Source organism: Paroedura picta, chromosome 6 (genome assembly GCF_049243985.1).
Source record: "Paroedura picta isolate Pp20150507F chromosome 6, Ppicta_v3.0, whole genome shotgun sequence".
In the NCBI taxonomy this organism is placed as follows: Eukaryota; Metazoa; Chordata; class Lepidosauria; order Squamata; family Gekkonidae; genus Paroedura; species Paroedura picta.
In genome coordinates, this window is record NC_135374.1 from 38,127,115 (window position 1) to 38,146,820 (window position 19,706).

Below are 19,706 nucleotides of genomic sequence, written 5' to 3' on the forward strand. Positions count from 1 at the left end.
ATGCTCCCTTTTTGAAGAGTAAATATCTTTTTATGTGCAAAAATGAATCCCGGATTTAAGAATAATGTATGTCTACAGGAGGCCCACCTTACCTTTAAAAGCATTTCAATTTTAAAAGGAAAAAAATCATAGGTGGTTTCTTTTATTACACCCGCAAATTTCTACGTTTTCTGTTGAAAAATTGGGGGGGGGGGCTCAGGGAAGAAATCCCCCCCTAATTTTTCTAGGCCACCTTGAATCATTACTCTCTCCCCACCTCTTAGCCTAACAAGTTTTAATGGAGGACAGTCTTTAGTGACTAGTCTGAATCAGCTGTGAGAAGAGTAAATGTGTAAACTTAACTTTTGGCAATGTTATGTCTGTTAACTGGTTATCAAGAGAGCTTGACTAATTTAACTATTCCAAAATGATTGTTGATTTTTTAAAATATTGCTATCTCCACTTCATTCTGTGTTTCAAGGTAGGTTCCAAATACCAAAACTGTATAGCAATTTTGAGCACATTTAATACCTAATTGGGTAAACATTATTGTTTACTGGGATATTTCTGTGACCCCCATCACCTATTGCTGGTGTTATTGGACGCAGACATTATTTGTTTTGGGTAACAGGAAAAAAATTCATTATGGAAAATAGTCTGGTTGTTATTCAGTGTGGGGAAATAGAAGCTACATTCTTCTCTTCCCCTTCTACTTTATGGGTCTTCCACTGCCATAAAAGATTACTTTTGAAATGTCATGATGCATTTGAATTAATAGCTGCGGTGGGCAAGGGTAAAATTGCCCCCTACTCTTGAGAAGGTGCTGATTCGGATGGGAAGAAGAGCAGTGTTTATGCACCTCCTTAACTAAAGATGCTAGAATATCTGCCCACTCATTCACTTCTTATTGGCTAGTAGTGATCAGGCTGCCAATTCATTGACAAGCTGTTTATAGCACATTCATGTGTTTTGTAGGAACTGGCTTCTTGCAGCTATCAGAAACTGACCCAGCTGATGAGGGTTCTGATCTCCTGATGGCAACATTTTGCTCTGTGCCCAGTCCTGACTTCCAAAAATGTATGGGGGTAGGGTAGAGAATCACAAGTCAACTTCTAGCTGATCTGCTGGAAGTTGAGTTCTTCTAAACTCCCATCATGGAAACTGCTCTGCCCCAGACTAGAGGGGCAGTGATATAAGTTCAGATGGTTACCCTTCTTTTCTTCCTACCCCAAGTTATCTTCTTAGCTTGTAGAAAAAAGGAGATGGTTCTCCATGTTCCTTTTTTAAAAAATGCATCTTTCCCTGCCCAGCTTGGAAGGGAGGAAAGAAAAATTAGTGTTTTCTTTCCCTTTTGTAATGCAGAGATAACAGCATTGCTATTATCCCTATCCCGCTTGGGAAGGAGGGAAGAACTTCCTTTTGCAACTTCATTGTGGAGTTGTTCCAGTGAGGGGGGCTAATGAACTGTGAGTTGGCTTCAGGAAGCTGTTCAAGTTACTTGATGCAATCTGAACATATCCTTGATAGTTTCACAGTCTGATTGCATCAAACAAGATTTGCTAAAACAGGCTTGTTGAGAAATGTGCAACATCCCTATTACTGACTGTGCAGTTTTTCATTCATATTGGTTTTGTACTCCAGCATTAATCTTTTGAGGGTCCCAAGGAACTGAAAATGCAAAGAAGAATAGGGAAAATGCTGAACATTGTCCATTAACACTTCATTTGATAAAGTGGAGATGACTGCTAGTTCCTATAAGTGTAGGATTTTTTTTTAATTTTTAAAGAGAAACTTGCCCCCCTCCCCAAAAAAGATACAGACCATGAACTTTTTAAAACCTAGTCATCCACTGTTTTGTGGCTAAGTCTCAAAGGAGACAATTCTAGTAATCACAAAAACACTGGTCAAAAATGACTGTGATGTGTATTAGATTCTTGCCGTAGACAAAGCAGCTTAGGTGAAGAATTGTAAATAAGTTGTCGACCTGAAGTCAACAATCACAAGGTCCTATTAACACAGTCAACATTTTAAAATCACACTTAATAAGTTTATATTGTGACAAAGTAGAAGATTCAGTTTTGGTGTACATTATAACTTTTTTTATTTTTATAGATCAGATTTATGGGAACATTTTATATAAAGACAGTTGTTCTTTCAAATGAAATACTTTGTATTGGCTTAATTCACAAAATATTCTAATATTTTTGTAATTCAGGTTGGATGGACAATGGCCTGAAGGCTTACAGCCTTTAAATAATACTCTGCATTTTCTTAGCCCATTGATTTACAATTATACTGGAACATATGTTTGTAAAGTGGCCAATTCTCTAGGCCAAAAAAGTGCTCAAAAGACCATCTACATACTAGGTGAGTTATTTTTTCTGTTGGATTGAAGCATAGATTTTTAGAGAGATTCTGTTAAAAATATAATTTTCAATATAGCAGATTAGTTGTTGTTTCCTGTTAATTGTAGTGGCTTGAAAGATCTCCTTCCAGGTTGTTTACACACCCAGTGAGTTCACTTCGTTCTTGTTGCAACCCTATATATTTTTGCAGACATCTTTTCATAATACAAGTGGCTGTTATGTTTGTGATTGTAGTGAATGGGTGCATTTTGATTTAAGAACAATCTTAAAAACTTGGAAGTACTTGTACAATATAAAAAAGTGGGAATAATGTCTGCCTCTGTTAAGACTTCAGAGTATTTTCTTTAGAACAACTATAGTTAAAAGCAAAAGTTGGATTATTGACTTAACATTGATTGGGTACAGGAATGGTTTAAGGATTTGCGGATTCTGTAGCACCAGAGCTAGTTTAAAGATTTGTAAGGCCCAGTAGAGTACAACTGTGGCAGGAGCAGCCAGACTGAGGGCACTCCAAGTGTCCTTAAAGAGGGAAAAGGAGGAGGAGGGAGGCCATGTCCCTGGTCCATGGGGGAAAGAAAGGCACCACATGGGCACTCTGGAAGCACAGGGCCTACATGTGCTACATGGGTAAACAGGCCCTGACTGATTAGGAGAGTTTCGTGTCTTTATAAGTATCAGAAGTATTTTTTTTCATATTGTAATAGGGAAACAGATAAAACATGGTAGTAATACTATGCTATGTAACAAAATTGCAACAGGATAATTTATGTGAAGTTGAAATTATATGGATGCTACTTACAATAAGAACTAATCACTTTCCATATATGTGCAGTATACATCTCTTTATTGTTATGTAGCCACCTCTGTCAGTTTTTCAGCCAGCCCTCAGCATTAAGTGTGGCCTCCCAGATAAAAGATAGTTGAAGAAAATGATATGGAGGGCAAGTGATCTGTTTTATGACCTGATAGTTCATTTTTTAAGAGATGGATTCAAACTTTGGCAACTATTTCACTTTCTTCCCTTCTGAATTCTCCCTTGGGCTTTGTTGAACCAAAGATGAAGAGAAGCCTGCTTCTAGAAATTAGGACCTGTGTAAATGCACAGAATGAGCACTATTCCTAAGCATTGCGGCAAGAATGGGATTTAGGGGCTGTAGCAAAGGCTGCCTGTGCTCTTTGTGAGCAGGTCTTGTAGAGAGAGTGAGAAAATTGCTAATAGTGTTTAACTGTATCCTTTGTTACTCATTATATACTGGGTGTAGTATTTTAGATTACAGATTGAATACAAATGTGCTAGACAAACATACTTAACACATGTTGTCATACTTATAATCTTTAATCTAGTTTCATACGTATGTACACAAAAGTAGTATAAGGAGATGAAGGTGTATGTCGTGATCTCAAGTACTGTAAGTAGTTGTTGAGCTTGAGATATGGGTCAGCAAGTATAATTTAGAATAGTAATTATCATTTTAGGCTTTGTCTGTTCTTAATGGTTCAGGATAGATTTTTTAATTCAGTTCCTTACTGGTGATTTCATTTACATGTAATTTGGGTATGAAGACTGACATTGAGATTTAAAACATGATGGGTTGTGCTTCCTCACTCTTTAAATTAAAAGACTGCTTTAACACGTCTTCACAAAATGTGTTTGGCTTTAGGAGCCAGCCAAAATTAGGAGTTGGCATTTTTCAGCCAACCACAGAAAGGTGTAAAGTTAATATGCAAACAAGCAATGACCTGAATTTCATGCATGTGCATATTTATGTCATATGACAGAACATAAGGTAAAGGTAAAGATATCCCCTGTGCAAGCACCAAGTCATGTCTGACCCTTGGGGTGATGCCCTCTAGCGTTTTCTTGGCAGGCTCAATACGGTGTGGTTTGCCATTCCCTTCCCCAGTCATTACCGTTTTACCCCCCAGCAAGCTGGGTACTCATTTTACTGGCCTCAGAAGGATGGAAGGCTGAGTCAACCTTGAGCCAGCTGCTGGGATTGAACTCCCAGCCTCATGGTTAGAGCTTCAGAGCATGTCGGCTTCCTTACCACCCTGAGCCACAAGAGGCTCTTATGACAGAACATATTCAGAGTGAAATGATAAGTAGTTTTTCAGAGGATCATTACTTAAAATACTAGGTGTCATGGCACCCTAGTACCTGGGGTTTGTCAAGTCCTGTTTTCTTAAATTTTTAGCTCAGCATTTTATTTAAGAATAATACATTTTTGGTAATGTGCTGTGAGAAGCAACTCAGGTTAATTTGTCTGCACTTTTCAGTAAATTTCCTTGCAAATAAAAGACTTATAGGACATATTTATAGCTTTTTAAATATGTAATCAGCTGTCACTTCAATTGACTATTAAGGCAAAATTAAATTCTATTTGAGAAATGGCATAAAATGGATATCATGGTGTGAATAGAAGACATGTTTCATATATTTGCATCTTGCTGATAACTTAATGTTGTTTTCTTTGTATCTATGTATCTATGATGCTATATATTTGAGCTCTTTATTATCTAGAATTCTGCTTAATTAAATATCAGGTCTATTTGAACAGAAATCTGTACAATACTGGTATACAGAACTTAATGTACACATAACAAGATGATCTAGAAAGTGCATGTTAAGAAAGAAAGGTTTGAATTACAAGGACTGTTGAAAGAAAGAAATAAGGGAATAATGTGACTGAGTAGATAATAGGAAAGTTTAGGATATTATAGTTTATAATTATAGTTTATAATAGTGGCATCCTTAAAGATAGTGTAGTTTAAACATTTGTAGATGATTTTATCCACAATTGGTTCTGTATTTAGTGGGTTGTATTTCTCCATCTGTGAATTTTGTTTCTATCTCCCCTTCTGCTGCAGTATACTTAAGCCCCCCATATTGTTTCTTGGGGTCAGCAGACTGTCAGGAATAGTTTAGAGAAAAATGGGGTCTGTGGTGACAGAAATCACTGCACTCTTTCACAGGTTTAAGTAAACACGTAAGATTGCGTACAGATTGCGTTGAATACCTGCCACTTGGAAACTTAGCAGGTGAAACACCATGACAAAAGGTAGAGAGAAGAAAATTCCAAAATAATTCACATCCCTTTTTTCTTCCACTCTCAGTTCTGCCATTGGCGTTATCTAAACTTCAGGCTCCCTGTCTTTTATCTGCCATCTGATTTTTATGTGATGCAAAAGGAAGGTGGCATTAAATTTAGCCAACTAGCATAATGGTCAGTTGAATTTTGTCTGCCTCAGCCTAAGAGCCTGAAAACATTAAACACCTGCTCCCAAGTAATTCAGCCAGTTGCTGAGATTTGTGAGCATCACGTCCTCCAGGTTCCAAGTTGTACCCACGAGATGTCGTTTGCTAAGCCTGTGCCACTTGCTTAGGAAGGAGGTGGAGAAACCCATTTCCTGATTTCATTCCTGGACATGACCTGCAATCTGGTTGCAAAGCATAATTTTCAAGATGTTCTCCAATTGCTTGTATCATAATGATGCACTTTGCAAAAATATAACTACTAAATAACAAGTTTTCCACTACAAGATGTTGAAGGGATCGGTGGCCTTCATTAACTTCTTTTAAGCCATCATTGCCTAAGATTCATGATCTCTCCTGTACAGTACCTCTATTTAAAAGTTCCTCTGTTTCCTCTTTATTCATTTAGTACACTTTAATATGTTCACAAAGAACCTGTGCTAACAAATCACCTAATGTATGTAAATAAACTGTTCATGTAGTGACAGATAGCACATAGATCTAACAGTAATACTGTCCAATAAACTGTTTTAACTCTGTAAGCAAGACAGACCATCAAAGATCATAAAACAAAACTAAAATATAATTTGTGTTAATTAAACTACTGGAGTATAGAGTTAAGATGTTATTATTAATAATATATCAATGACTGATGTGGCTTAAGTTATGCTTCTGTAAAAAAAATAATTGGGCTGATGAACTTTTCTAGCTTGTCTTGCCTACACAGTTAATGCTGTCTTGGAAGAAGTAGTCAGACTAATATTTTGTTAACAGTTTCATCTAGCTGATTATATTTTGGATGACCACATGATAATATCGAGCTATTTAAAAATAAATACCTTTGATTTTAAATTCTAAATTGTTGAGTTTCTCCTAACACTGTAGTGTTGGGGAGGGCTGCAGCTTTCTAACTGTATTGATTGCTCCAGTACTTTGAGTATGCCCAGCCTAAGTCTGACAAATAAGCCAATCAAAGATCTACATCAAACATAATATTAAATATAAATAAGCATATTGGGCATACTCAGTAATTTTTTGACCTTATTTGTCTTTTGACTAGCAGATTCTCCTCCTGCATTATAAATTGTTTATGAAATTGTCCTTATGGAGAACTGCTGTTGAGAAACTAGTCCAGAAACTCATCCAGCACATTAATCTAATTGCACGGTTCTCTGGACTTTGGCCATTGGCAAACTATAAATGACTTGAAGCTTTGCTATGCTCAGATGTAAATTTACCCTTGGCTTTTAAAGTCAATATAATAAAGATTGGGTATTCTACTCAATTTGTAAGTTTATACGCCTTCCATAACAGAAAAATAAAGTATAACCTTAGAGTGTCAACTATTGAAAACATTTATATGTTACGCCTATCTTCAGAAATCAGGTGGTTTTGAAATTACAAACTACTTTGTTTTCATTTGTTCTACAAGTTTTTCTGTTTTTCACCCCTTATTTGGGTTGTTTCTCGGTACCTTCCAGATTAGTAAGAATTTCAAGCACATTGAAGTGTATAACATACTAATTGTTGATTACATCTTTTAATAGCTATGAAATTAATGCCACATATTTGGGGCAAAAGTAAAAATCATATCTAGCTAACTTTAGCATGCACTCCATAGTTTTTCATTCTTTAACCATGGTATTAATATTAGAGTAAAGTCTGCTTTATCAAATTCAGTTCTGTTTGCATTTCTTTCACTCAGTTTTTAACTCTGACTTTTCAGCTGATGGAATTAATCCCATATGCTTGCTGTAAAACAATTGCAGAAAGTAATCAGTTTTTATACTTGGAAGCTGTCTGGAAGCTGTATGACTGTTTTAAGTTTGTATTTCTACCCAAATTAGTGAATAATCATGGAAATCGATGAAGAATGAAAAACTATGTTTACATTTAACTTTCCATCAACTGTGCTTTCTTATCAGCTCTTAACTGGTTTAGTTTGCATTGACATTCTTTGCCTTTTCTGTGTCTTGTGTATCTCTTTGGTCTTCCATTAGATCCTCCTACTACTACCACATCACCACCCACGATTCCATGGCTTTCTTCAACTGATGGCATCACAGGTTTAACAACACAACCAAAACTAATGTTTTTTCCACCATCATCATGGCCAGAAATGCAGGAAGACAATTGGGGCACCATCATCGGTAGTGCAGTGGGCGGGGCTCTTTTCCTGATACTTGTGAGTGTTTTGGTTGGCGCTGTCTGGTATAGGAGAAGGAGGACGTTTCGTGGCGACTACTTTGCAAAGAACTACATTCCACCATCTGATATGCAAAAGGAATCTCAAATAGATACTCTCCAGGTAGATGATGTGGATTCTTACCCTGACAGTGTGAAAAAGGAAACAAAACATCCAGTGAACAGTCTCATAACTAAAGACTACTTGGGAGAACCTGAAAAAACTGATTGGAACAATGTAGACACTATTAACAGGTACCAGGACAGGTATGAAAGACCAATGGATTACTATGAAGGTGGAACACTAGGAATGAAATACTTGGGTGATGAATGTTACGATGAAAATGAAGATGACTTGGTTTCACATGTAGATGGTTCTGTAATATCTCGAAAGGAGTGGTATGTGTAATGACCACTTTCAAATTTTGACAGTACATAAAGCCCCTTCATTAGCTGATCATTTTCAGATTGTTTATACTTTTTTCTTGAAGAATAAGCTTTTGAAAGTTGATTTTCAAGTTTTTTATATTCTAACTCGACAAATGAAATGTAAAACCTCCTTTAAATGTATCGAAGCTGCTTGATGATTTTTTTTCAATGCTGTACTACTGTCTTTCACAAGATCAGAATTTTAACATAGTGTTTTATTTGGCCTATAGCACGTTAAAGTTCAAAGTGCTAAGCGGAAAAAAAACAAGCCCATGAAATTGTTATAAAGAGTTTGAAATGAAGCAACTGTCTTTCCTTGTGACTACAAATGTGTGATCAAGAATTATCTTGGTGCATCTTTTGGAGCTATAAATTTGAGTAAAAAGCAACATGAAACTTATTCAAATATAGAGCTGATCTAAGGCACATTTTGTTTACATAAGATAATTTTTACAATATGAAATATTCTGATGGCACAGTTTTTTCAAAGCTTTATTTTTAGGCTTTCTGCACAGAATTGAATACCTCTACATTTTTGAGACTTGCCATAATTAGATACTGTAGTGGGTGGTATCTTGTACAGATTTCTTGTTGCACTGAACCTGTTGCAAATAGACTTTTCAATGAACAGTCTTGCAACATATCACTATCTATATTTTTACACTGCATTTTAATTCCAAACACTGGAATATTAGATTCCAAACACTTTAGCTGCATTTCAAAAGAATCTTTTCCAAAAGGTTGATTAAATGTTGCTTCAGTAGAAATGCTCACCATAAAAAGTAATGTTCAGGAAATGTTAGGTTTCCCTAAGCCCTCTTCAGAATGTTAATTAAGCACAAAGCTATAAATACATTCAGTTTAAACACAGATGCAACTTCTATATTTGAGTGAAGATGCATTTTAAAAAGAAACAAATCAGCTTCTCACAGAATTTTGTGGAGTTACAAGGAGTGTGCGGGCTGTATAAAAACATTATTAGGAAGCATACTTTTTAAAATGCAAAGTCAACCTTACGTTCACCATGTTCCATTTTTTTAAGCGTATATAATTCTGAAAACCTGCCTATGTTGAGATGAAAGCATGAAAAGGTATGACAAGACACACAGGTGTCAGCTTAAAGTGAAGCAATGTTAGCTAAATCTCCTATGAAATGTGTAGAGACGCTGTTTTGAACCAATGCTGCTTGAAAAGAAACGTAATAGAGAACAACTTACCGCAACTGTAGTGAGTTGTTTGGCAGACAGAAGCAACAATTTTGTAAGAAAGGGGCTTGCTTTATCTGAAATCCAGCATAGGAGATGGGGCAATTTTGCTGTTTAACAATACTTCAATTTTTTTAAAGCAGTTTGTTGCAGAGACTGTAGCATTATTAGAGGAGCTCAGTGGACATTAGTTTCAGGCTTAGAAGTACGCTCCATTGATTTGAGCAGGACTTGTCAAACATGCACAAAATGGATTATAGTTCATTTTCATTAAATTATCTAAATTTGGAATCTTCATTAATTTGGCAGTCTAATTGATGATGTACACGTTAGGGTAATGCTTTGTAGAAACTATTTCCAAGTATATATCTGTGAGTAATATGAAATCATTACACAATCTACAGTATTTTTGAGCTTTTCAGTGAGTACAGTATCTGTATTAAGGTGCAGTTTGACAGTACACTGTGACTTGGTTGCTATGTCTTCAAACATGTGACTGCAATTTAGTATTTATAAACATATGAAACTGGTTTTCTACACATCTCTATCACATTGATAATTCAAGTGGTAATATTACTTTACTTGACCAAAGTCTCTCTTCAATACATTAGGAAATGAAATTATCAAACCATGCTTGCCTGTGAACTCAAACGAGTTACTATAATTACTATATGGATTGGTCCATTGCTAACTGATGTAAACTTACTTCAGTCAACTTATGACCAGGCCGTAAGCTACCAGCAGATCCTAACTCTTGTGTGTGCGTGCGTGCGTGCGTTTGTGTGTGTTACCTTTTTTTTAAAGATAGCTTGTGGTCTTAGGAACATCTCCATTGTAAACAATATTGGCATACTTTGTGTAAGCCCCCCAAACACTTTCTTGTAACACTCAAATCTAGAAGCGAGTATATAATGCTCTGTGTTCTTTATCTTAAGTTTGTAATATTTTCTCAAGAGTTTCACATCTAAATATGAAGAGGTTCATTATAGGGTTACAATGTTAAGTGTTGCAGTGTTTCTTACCTAATGTATGTTTGGTGTAAATAGAGAACTGATTGTAAGTATGAACTAGCTGTTGTGTGAAATAAATCTTTTGTTAAATTAATTTCTTGAATGCAGGTCATATACACAAATGATTGAAAAAAACACATAAAGTGATGTGCTAATATAGGCTAGCAAACTAGTTAGCAGAAAATAGTTGGAAAACATCAGATTGGTATTTCGCTGCATCATAGTTTAAATGCATTGGAAGATAATTTCACAAATGGATTGCTGGAAAGCTTGAAAGACTTGTGTTCTGCTTATATTATCTGCATCCAAAAGGCAGAAACAGCTATTCAAGTTGTTTTGTTTTTCAGTTATACAAAGTTTAGTTTATTTTGCTATTTGAAGAGGCCAAACAATTTAGACTTCAAACCACAAAAGAAAGTCTATAAAGAAAGTCACCAAGATTTCAGCTTATGTTGCTGTCCAGTAACTGTTCCTATGAATTATTCCCCCAATGAATACAATCTAGCTGTATGTGAAAAATTAATAAAATCTAAGGGGTTGGATACCACAGATCCATTCTGCTAATCATTGTGCTCTCTACCAGCATAAGAAGTCATTTCTTGATGGAAGAAGCACAGCTTTTCTTCCAGCGTCCGGAGAAGGTTACTTACACTGAAGGAAAGTATGATCATTGATGGACCCAATCCACAGGATTGAATTTAGTATATAATAGTATAGTTCATAATACTTCCAATATTTTCTAGAGCATTTAAAGGTACTGTAGCTAACTATATGGTTTCCCAGATTAATGGTGGAGTATTTAAACAAGAGTAGGTTTTAGCTGTAAAGATGTGTTTAAAATCTTCCAAGTTACTGTTTGGGGTTTCAAATTCAATGATATTCCATAGTGGCTCCAGTGCATCATGGATCACTGTCTTTTCTATTTTTGCTTTTCACAGTTATTTCACACTGCTGAACATTAGCCATTATATGCTTGCACTTTTTCTTTCCTTATAGCTTACTGATTGTTCCATCCTAGAATCACATTGATTAAATCAGAGTAAAAAGAAGTTCAGATGTACTTGCAAATCAAGATTCCTCTTTTGCTCTGTGATTTAATCAGTGCAAATCTCAGCTGTAGCTCATCAGTAACCAGTTAGAGAATAACAAAAATGTTAACTGAATGAATGTGAAATTCTCCAAATTCAGTCAAATTGAATGTGAATGTACAGTGCAGGGAAACCTCCTGATCCATGCTTACCACATTGTTTTGTAGCGTAAAACAGTACTTTGCTTTGAAAACTATTAAAGGGATTTTCCGAATGGTTCAGGAAGCCAGAGATCAAATGATATTTTTACCTGTCAAAACTTTTTCTTAAAAGTGAAATTACCAGTAAAACCCTTTTGAAAATCAAACCTTTTCAGATGTATAGTTTTGAAGGACCACTGGCAGTTGAAAAGCTAAGTGACAAAATGAAGCAGAAGAATACAAACACCTGTTCAAGACTAGTTTCTGAAGATCTTTCTGAAACTGTTGAAGTTGTTCCCATTTGGGATGATAGTAGGTGGTTATATGCTGAAAGAGTTCCATGTAGAGTAATGTCATTAGTATAATGTCTTTTTTGTTAAGTGTACATGTAGAAAATCAGGTAAAGCGTGCATTCTTGTATTTAATGATATTTCATGGTTTTCCTACACAGAACTGAAGCTTTCAAGAAATCATTAGTTACAGAGCGCATTTCAACTCCTGCTATATTGGGATTAATTATATGAGACTAATATTATGCAGTAAAAAACTTCCTGGTTCTCCTCTTTATTAATTTGTTATACTTCTAACCCACTTTACCTCTGTGGAGTTCAGAGAGTTTATATATGCTTTCCATGGGATTCCCTGCTCAGGCACCTTCAAGGCAGATCCACTTAGTTTCACACATTATATGGGAAGTATTTGGGCCCCTTTTTGTGGGGTGGGAAGAGGTGAATCAGTAATATTTACACAAATAAAATATGCTTGCAGGTCTTCTCTGGAATGCTCAGTGTTGATACTTGGAATTCTGCAGATTGAAAAATTGTATTCTGTTATAGTGATAAAGTAGGCATTCACACTTAAGTTTTTATATGGATAAGAAATGCTTGACCACCATGGAGCAGCAGGCTAGAAAGGTAGCCATAGATCAGTTTGAACCAGATAAAGATTAGTTCATAACAGATATGGATGCTAGTAGGCTTCTCTGCAACAGCAACAACAAAAAGAGATATTTACACAGACCCCAATGCTACAGTTGTGAGTAATTCCCACAGAAAGTAATAGAGACTTGGGCTTGTCTTGTTTTTCTTCTTTTTTCTGTTGATGCTTATGGCGCTTAAGGTAAAAGTGTAAGTGATACTGAATTATGTGTATTTTATTAATTCCAACATTATTTTTTCACAACTGCAAAGGCTAATCTATTCTGAGGCAGTCAGCCATTTTTCTGTTTCCAGATTTTGAGAAGAATTTTGATTAATGTGACATACTTCTTGAAAAGCATAATGCATGTGATCAATTATATTTCAGATGTTCCATTTAAGCAGTCATCATCTGTAGCTGTAGCTGGGGCTGTTATAGGAGCAGTACTTGCTCTCTTTATCATTACAATTTTTGTGACAGTTCTACTGACTCCCAGGAAGAAAAGACCCTCTTACCTGGACAAAGTGTAAGTTACATTTCTTTAAACCAGATTAAATCATACAGTATATCTTGAGTTTACATTGTACCAATATGCACTTACACTATCCTTGAATTAGTAATATCAAGCTGCATTGGGTTGTTTGCCACTGCATAGTCAGTGCAAGGTATATTCTGCCAGTGCAAGAGCTTCTTGCATTCATGGAATGTTCTGCCCTTCACTATGTATGGTGATAGGATATACCCATAAGATAAAAATATATACCACTCTCCTTTGTACAAATTGACGTAGTTCTCCCTGTCTCCTTAAGGAGTGCCTATTTGCAACACTAGGGCCCATTATGCACGGCCGCCGAAACGGCGATTTCGGGTCACATGGAAAACGCGGAGGGGGAAGACGCAACGCATACCGGTTATGTACGGGGCGGGGCGCGATGGCGGCAAAACCCAGAGTAACCGATTATGCACGCGCCGATCCGGGCGCCGCTTCTGGTTGCGCCCCGCTCACCCGGAAGCTGCGCTTTCTTCCGCGTTTCACTGACGCGGCTTTTTCGGCGGCATGCACCGAAGCTGCAGCCGGTTGCAGCCGGCTCCGTGCGTTATCCGTGATTTTAGTCGCCGCCATTCCACCCCGAATGTGCGCTAAAACCCCCGTGCATAATGGGTCTAGAAGTAAACGCTTCTTCCTTGTCCTAGAAAGTTTTCAGCTTTCATACTTCTGTTTTAAAATGTTGACAGTAGTTTTGTTGTTTGCATATGTTTCTGTTCACCACACTTGTAGAGGGCCTGCAAAAGGGAGCTCCTCCACCAGGCATTTGGTTGAGGTCGACTTGTACCATCACTTCCCAAGGGCCCTCCTTCTGAGCCCCCTCCTATGGCACCCACTGCAGTTCCACCCAACCCACTTGGGCTATCAGTATGAGTTACTTTAATGTTTAATTTTGCTTGTTGTTTCACTTCATTCATTATTGTTAATCTAAGTTATCTGTATTATTTCTGTTCTGTTTAATGTGAACTGCGCTGAGCCTTCGGGGAGGGCAGTATACAAATATAATAAATAAATAATAAGTGCTGTTGAACTTAAATTGTTGGAATAGTTCTTTCTGATGCTCTGCTGGTTCTGGTTAGATTCAGAAAAAAACAGTAGGTTTTCTTTTTAATTCATTTTGCCCTTCAGATGTAAGAAAAGCAATTCTCACAAACAATGTGGATGTTATAATCAGCACAATAATAAATGTCATGTAGCCAGAAATCATGTTTGAATACAGTCTAAAAAACATTGCCTAACACAAGATTTGGTGAAAGAGGCTTTTGAGAAGACATCAGCTGTACTAGCAAGTCTGACAGCTATGTGGCCGTCTATAGCGAACCCCTTTGATGTCACTCACTTCCTTTTAATAGCACCTAGCTCCTGAAACAGAGAAGATAGAATCATAGAATCATAGAGTTGGAAGGGGCCATACAGCCATCTAGTCCAACCCCCTGCTCAACGCAGGATCAGCCCAAAGCATCCTAAAGATAAGCAAGTAGAGTGTAAAATTTAGTTTTGCAATTTAAATAATGTGAACTTAATTTCATCTCACCAAGTGGCAATGCTTAAATTTAACTTTTTTGATGCAGAATTGATCTTCCTCCAACACACAAGCCTTCATCTTTGTACGAAGAAAGAGCTCGCCCCTCATCACAGAAAGAAATAATTCTTCCAGTAAGTTATTGATCAAAGTTTGTTCTTCTAAAATATACATGCCTACAAAATATCACATAGTTTTTTTAATAGAACATTCTGTACAAGTACTCAAGTACACAATACAATATTTTCTTTTTTTCCTTGTCAAAAATTGTGAGCGGGTAAGAAAGAATAAAAATATGTCAAATTCTACAGTATAATTGAGATATTGGATTGGATTGGATACTTCTAGTTATACAGCTTCTAGAATACTGCTAGAAGCAATCGAAGGTAAATCTTAAGGGCAGAACTGATTGCAGAAGCTAGGAGCCACCACCAAAATGACTGTACAGTATGTTCTTGTTAGGTGGTTTAGGCTAACAGAAAGGTCCTTTAGGCGGGCTCCTCTTCTGCTGAGTAAGCAAAAGACCCATGACAGGTATGAACTACTCCACTGAGTTCTGAAAGCAAATATTGAGCTTTTTTATTTTAGCATCTTACAACATGCTAATGTTGTCCAATGCCTAAGACAATGTTAGGCATCCTTACTGTAGCTATCTGTATCACTCTTTTCTTTCCCATCCACAACTATTCTTTATATTTTGAGAGTCAAAGCTTCCTTTGTAAGGTAAAATTCACAGTGGAGATACTGGGTCCTTATATCTCAATCAGAATGAGGGAGGATAGTTACAGAGAAGGAACTCAGAATGTAAAGGTATATTACACATCATAATCAGCTTGGTTAGACCAGAGGAAAAATGTGTAAGGGTAGAAAATTAGCATTTGTAGTAGGATAAGAATCCTATGTCTCTATTCAGTCCTGCGGCCAAGGGTCCATTCTACATCTGAATGAACTCAAGTTTAACAAACTCATATCGTAATCTTCTCCTGACGCTTTTGTTTCATTTAGGTGAAAATGGAATTACCTTGAAAGTTAAGATTTTTCCCCACTGGTTTTTGTGATTTTTAATGTCAGATATATGTCCACTTATTCTTTTGTGTGGGGACTAACCTGTTCACTGACATTTAAAGGCATATCTCAGATGGGAGGATGAAAAACTGAATGAATCTGAGATGGTATGGCTGGTGTCATTCGGTCCAGTTACTGCGTTGTCAGAGTGAATATAGAGGCATCTTGGTTTCTTGCAGACCCTGGTCATAGAATAATAGAGTTGGAAGTTTGTCTAGCCCAACCCACTGCTTAGTGCAGGATCAGCCTACAGCATCCCTGACAAATGCTTGTCCTGATACTGCTTGAAGATTGCCGCTGAAGAAGAGTGCACCACCTCCCTGGCACCTGGGCCCATTCTGCACATATTGGATAATTCACTTTTAATGTGCTTTTGTACAGAACAGGAAAATCTGCTTCTAAAATACATTATCCGACATGTACAGAATGGCAGCTGATTCCACGGCTGAACTTTTACTATAAAAAGTATATTCCTGTTATTCAGTCAGTACCTTTCTGCCTTTAATTCATATGCATTATTGCAAGTCCTATCCATTATTTTTGAAGTGATGGTGGGACAAGGGGCAGAACTGAACTGAGAAACCCCAGAAAAAAGCCAATTTATATACAATCATGAACAATGGATCTTCACAACATTGGTTGGTTTCAGTTTAATTTCTGTAAAAGAACACTTGCATACTTTATGGTTGGTGGTCACCACAACATGAGGAACTGTATTAAAGGGTCATGGCATTAGGAAGGTTGAGAACCACTGCTCCACGGAGAGAAAGGACAACTATTTAGCAGTAGTTTGTGAATTGCTGTGTTGAAAAGATGTTGCCTATCCATCTATGTTCTGTTCCAAGGCACTGTGAGTGTTTAGGCACAGACATGGATTAATAAATTAACTTGATTCCATGTTAAGGAACAAGCTTTTCCTCATTAAATAAATTCATACTTCATATACTTGATCATAATTTGATGTTTGTGCAGTCTTAGCTCCAAGCAACTAAACTAATGTTGGGTAACTCCCTGTGGGGAGTGTGTGTGTAATTTCTTCATAAGCTTGTTTAGTTTGGGTATTCCTGAATAGAGCCTGAGGGTAGTCATTTGTAGAAAGTGGTTTGTGAGAGATCATCTTTCTGAATGTAGTCTGATTTCTCCATGATGACAACTATTCCTCCTTTGTTGCTTTTTAAATCATGAATCACGGATTGTTTGTCAGGTTGCTTATTGTATTACTTTCAGGGTGGGTTAGGTTGTGTTTTGAAAGGTGATGTTTTTTTATCACACCAGTTTTGGGCTTGGAGGCAGAAACGCTACGGCAGTGGTTCTCAACCTGGAGGTCGGGACCCCTTTGGGAGTTGAACAACCCTTTCACAGGGGTCGTGGCAAGATAAGCAGCTTCGCTGGGGGGGGGGGTGCCATCCACACAACAGCCTTGCAGGGTAGATTGAGATAGAGCGTTCGTCTGTCTGGAGCAGTGGAAAAGAGCGAGATCGGCATGGTGGGACAAGGGGCAGAACTGAACTGAGAAACCCCAGAAAAAAGCCAATTTATATACAATCATGAACAATGGATCTTCACACCATTGGTTGGTTTCAGTTTAATTTCTGTAAAAGAACACTTGCATACTTTATGGTTGGTGGTCACCACAACATGAGGAACTGTATTAAAGGGTCATGGCATTAGGAAGGTTGAGAACCACTGCTCCACGGAGAGAAAGGACAACTATTTAGCAGTAGTTTGTGAATTGCTGTGTTGAAAAGATGTTGCCTATCCATCTATGTTCTGTTCCAAGGCACTGTGAGTGTTTAGGCACAGACATGGATTAATAAATTAACTTGATTCCATGTTAAGGAACAAGCTTTTCCTCATTAAATAAATTCATACTTCATATACTTGATCATAATTTGATGTTTGTGCAGTCTTAGCTCCAAGCAACTAAACTAATGTTGGGTAACTCCCTGTGGGGGTTACTAGGATTTCTCTTTTCCCTAGATCATGTTTTACATTCTTTACCTCCTGTCAGGCCTGGAAGGGTGCATACATATGGAACTTATGATGTGTCCCTTTAATGTACTTGAAGAACTGGAGGAGGGACTGAGGTTGTACTGCTGAAGGAATTCAAAATTTTGAAAGCTGAATTTTGTTTGCCTTCACAATTGACAAGATACACATTTGTCCTGTTTATACCAGGAAACAAAGAATATTATAAGATCCCAGTTATGATCTAGTTTAAGATCTCAAGATATAAACCAACTATTTGGTCCAGCTAAGGGGAGAGGGGTTGTATTTCATGCTCCAGTGTGGTACAAAAGCATCAGAATCTCGTGTTTTGTAGAATCCCATGTACCACAGGGAGAAGTATTGGAATTTAGTGTAACTGCTGCAGTATCAGGGTCATGTGCTCCCAGTACTTGGCCCCAACCAGTAGTCTAGCTGCAGTGTTCTGCCATAACTGCAGTCTCCAGATATTTTCAGGGGTAGTCCCAAGTAAGACTGCATTGCAGTAATCCACTCTAGAATGTAAAGCATGGATTACTGTGTCTACATGAGACTGATCCAGGAATGGACATAGCTGATCTGACAACATAGGCAGGGCGAAAGCATTCCAAGCCACAGCAGTCTCATCTTTTCTGAGGAAACCACTGTTGAGAAATATTCTCAAGTTGCAAACCTGACTTTTCAAGAAGAGTGTAACACCATCCAACACAGAGAAGATTCCAGGCCCCTGTTTGCCTTTCCAATAATCCTGAGCAGCTCTGCCTTGTCAAGGTTAAATTTCAGCTGGTCAGGCGCCCATTTAGAACATCATTTCCTCAGAATTAGGTGGGGAAGAAAGTAGAGCTGGGAAACCTCTGCTTATTGGTGACAGCATATTACACACCTCCTTATGACCTCTCCCTGTGACTTTATATAGATATATTAAATTAAATAGCATGGGGATCAGACCGGACCTTGCAGAACCCCGCAAGCCATGATCTATGGTTATCCCTGGAAGTGTCACTACTGAGCTAACTACAGCAGCCTAAGGGAACCTGTTTTATTAGCCTTCACATTGTTCAGCTAATGGGCCTACATAGCTGAGGATGACTGCTGCTCTTCATCAGGTGTTATCAGCCATGGGCCACTTTCTAAGTACTATTGCATGCTTTCTGTGACATGTTTAGGTCTCCAAGGCTTTGGAAGAAGATCCCTATAAATACTTTTTCAAGAAATTGTTGCATTAGTAGTAGGATATGGATAACTTTTTGCTTGTTCTAAATAGCCATTTTTAGCCTATTAAATGAGAAATTATCTAGCATAATGTCTATCTAAAATAAATGCAAGATAGACCAACAAGTTGATCAGAGTAGTACCATTCAAATGGGAAAAATCTGCTTAATTGAAAATACTTTGATTCATCTAGCAATGTCTGTTTAAAATTTCTGGACATGATCTAATAGCAAATGTGCAGTCTAAGCAGGTTCTGCGTATGCCATTCAGAAGTAATCATGCAGAATCACAGAAGTGATAGTGTTTATTTAGTGATTATAAAACAAATGACTTTTGTTTGCATTGTTGTAAAATACCAAAAGAAGCAGAATAGACTCAGACAAAATATGCTTAACACTTAGAACAGTGGTCCCCAACCTTTTTATCACCGGGGACCAGTCAACGCTTGACAATTTTTCGAGTCTCGGGGGGGTAGTCTTTTGCCAAGGGGCGTCGCCGCCTGTGCCCCTGCTCTGATTGTTTTCCCACCGGCACCCTTGACTTCCCGCTGCCCTCTGGGGGGTGCTGCCAGCAGCAGCTGCGCAGTGCCACACTGAGGGGAAACCCCAGCAGTGGCGGCCGCTGGAGAGCACCAAAGGTGAGCTGGTAGCAGAGTGTCAGGGCAGCCCCCAGGGCAGCAGCTGGGGAAGAGGATGAGGAGGAGCTGCGGCCCGGTACAGACTTATCTACGGACCGGTCCTGGTCCCCGGACCGGGGATTGGGGACCACTGACTTAGAAGGTAGAGACCTGACAATGATTCAA

General features: G+C 37.8%; 1 protein-coding gene across 4 annotated transcripts in view; it reads left to right on the forward strand.

Moving 5' to 3' along the window:
* Positions 1-19,706, forward strand: part of NECTIN3 (nectin cell adhesion molecule 3) — a 60,201-nt gene that overhangs the window by 30,430 nt on the left and 10,065 nt on the right. For 2 of the 4 annotated variants that reach the window (XM_077342163.1, XM_077342162.1), the window contains exons 5-7: positions 2,195-2,346; positions 12,960-13,098; positions 14,691-14,775. In XM_077342163.1, coding sequence (XP_077198278.1) covers positions 2,195-2,346; positions 12,960-13,098; positions 14,691-14,775 — 376 coding nt within the window. Of the gene's footprint in view, positions 1-2,194; positions 2,347-7,598; positions 10,521-12,959; positions 13,099-14,690; positions 14,776-19,706 lie in introns of those variants that run through there. The other 2 variants (XM_077342160.1, XM_077342161.1) reach the window with 1 other exon arrangement.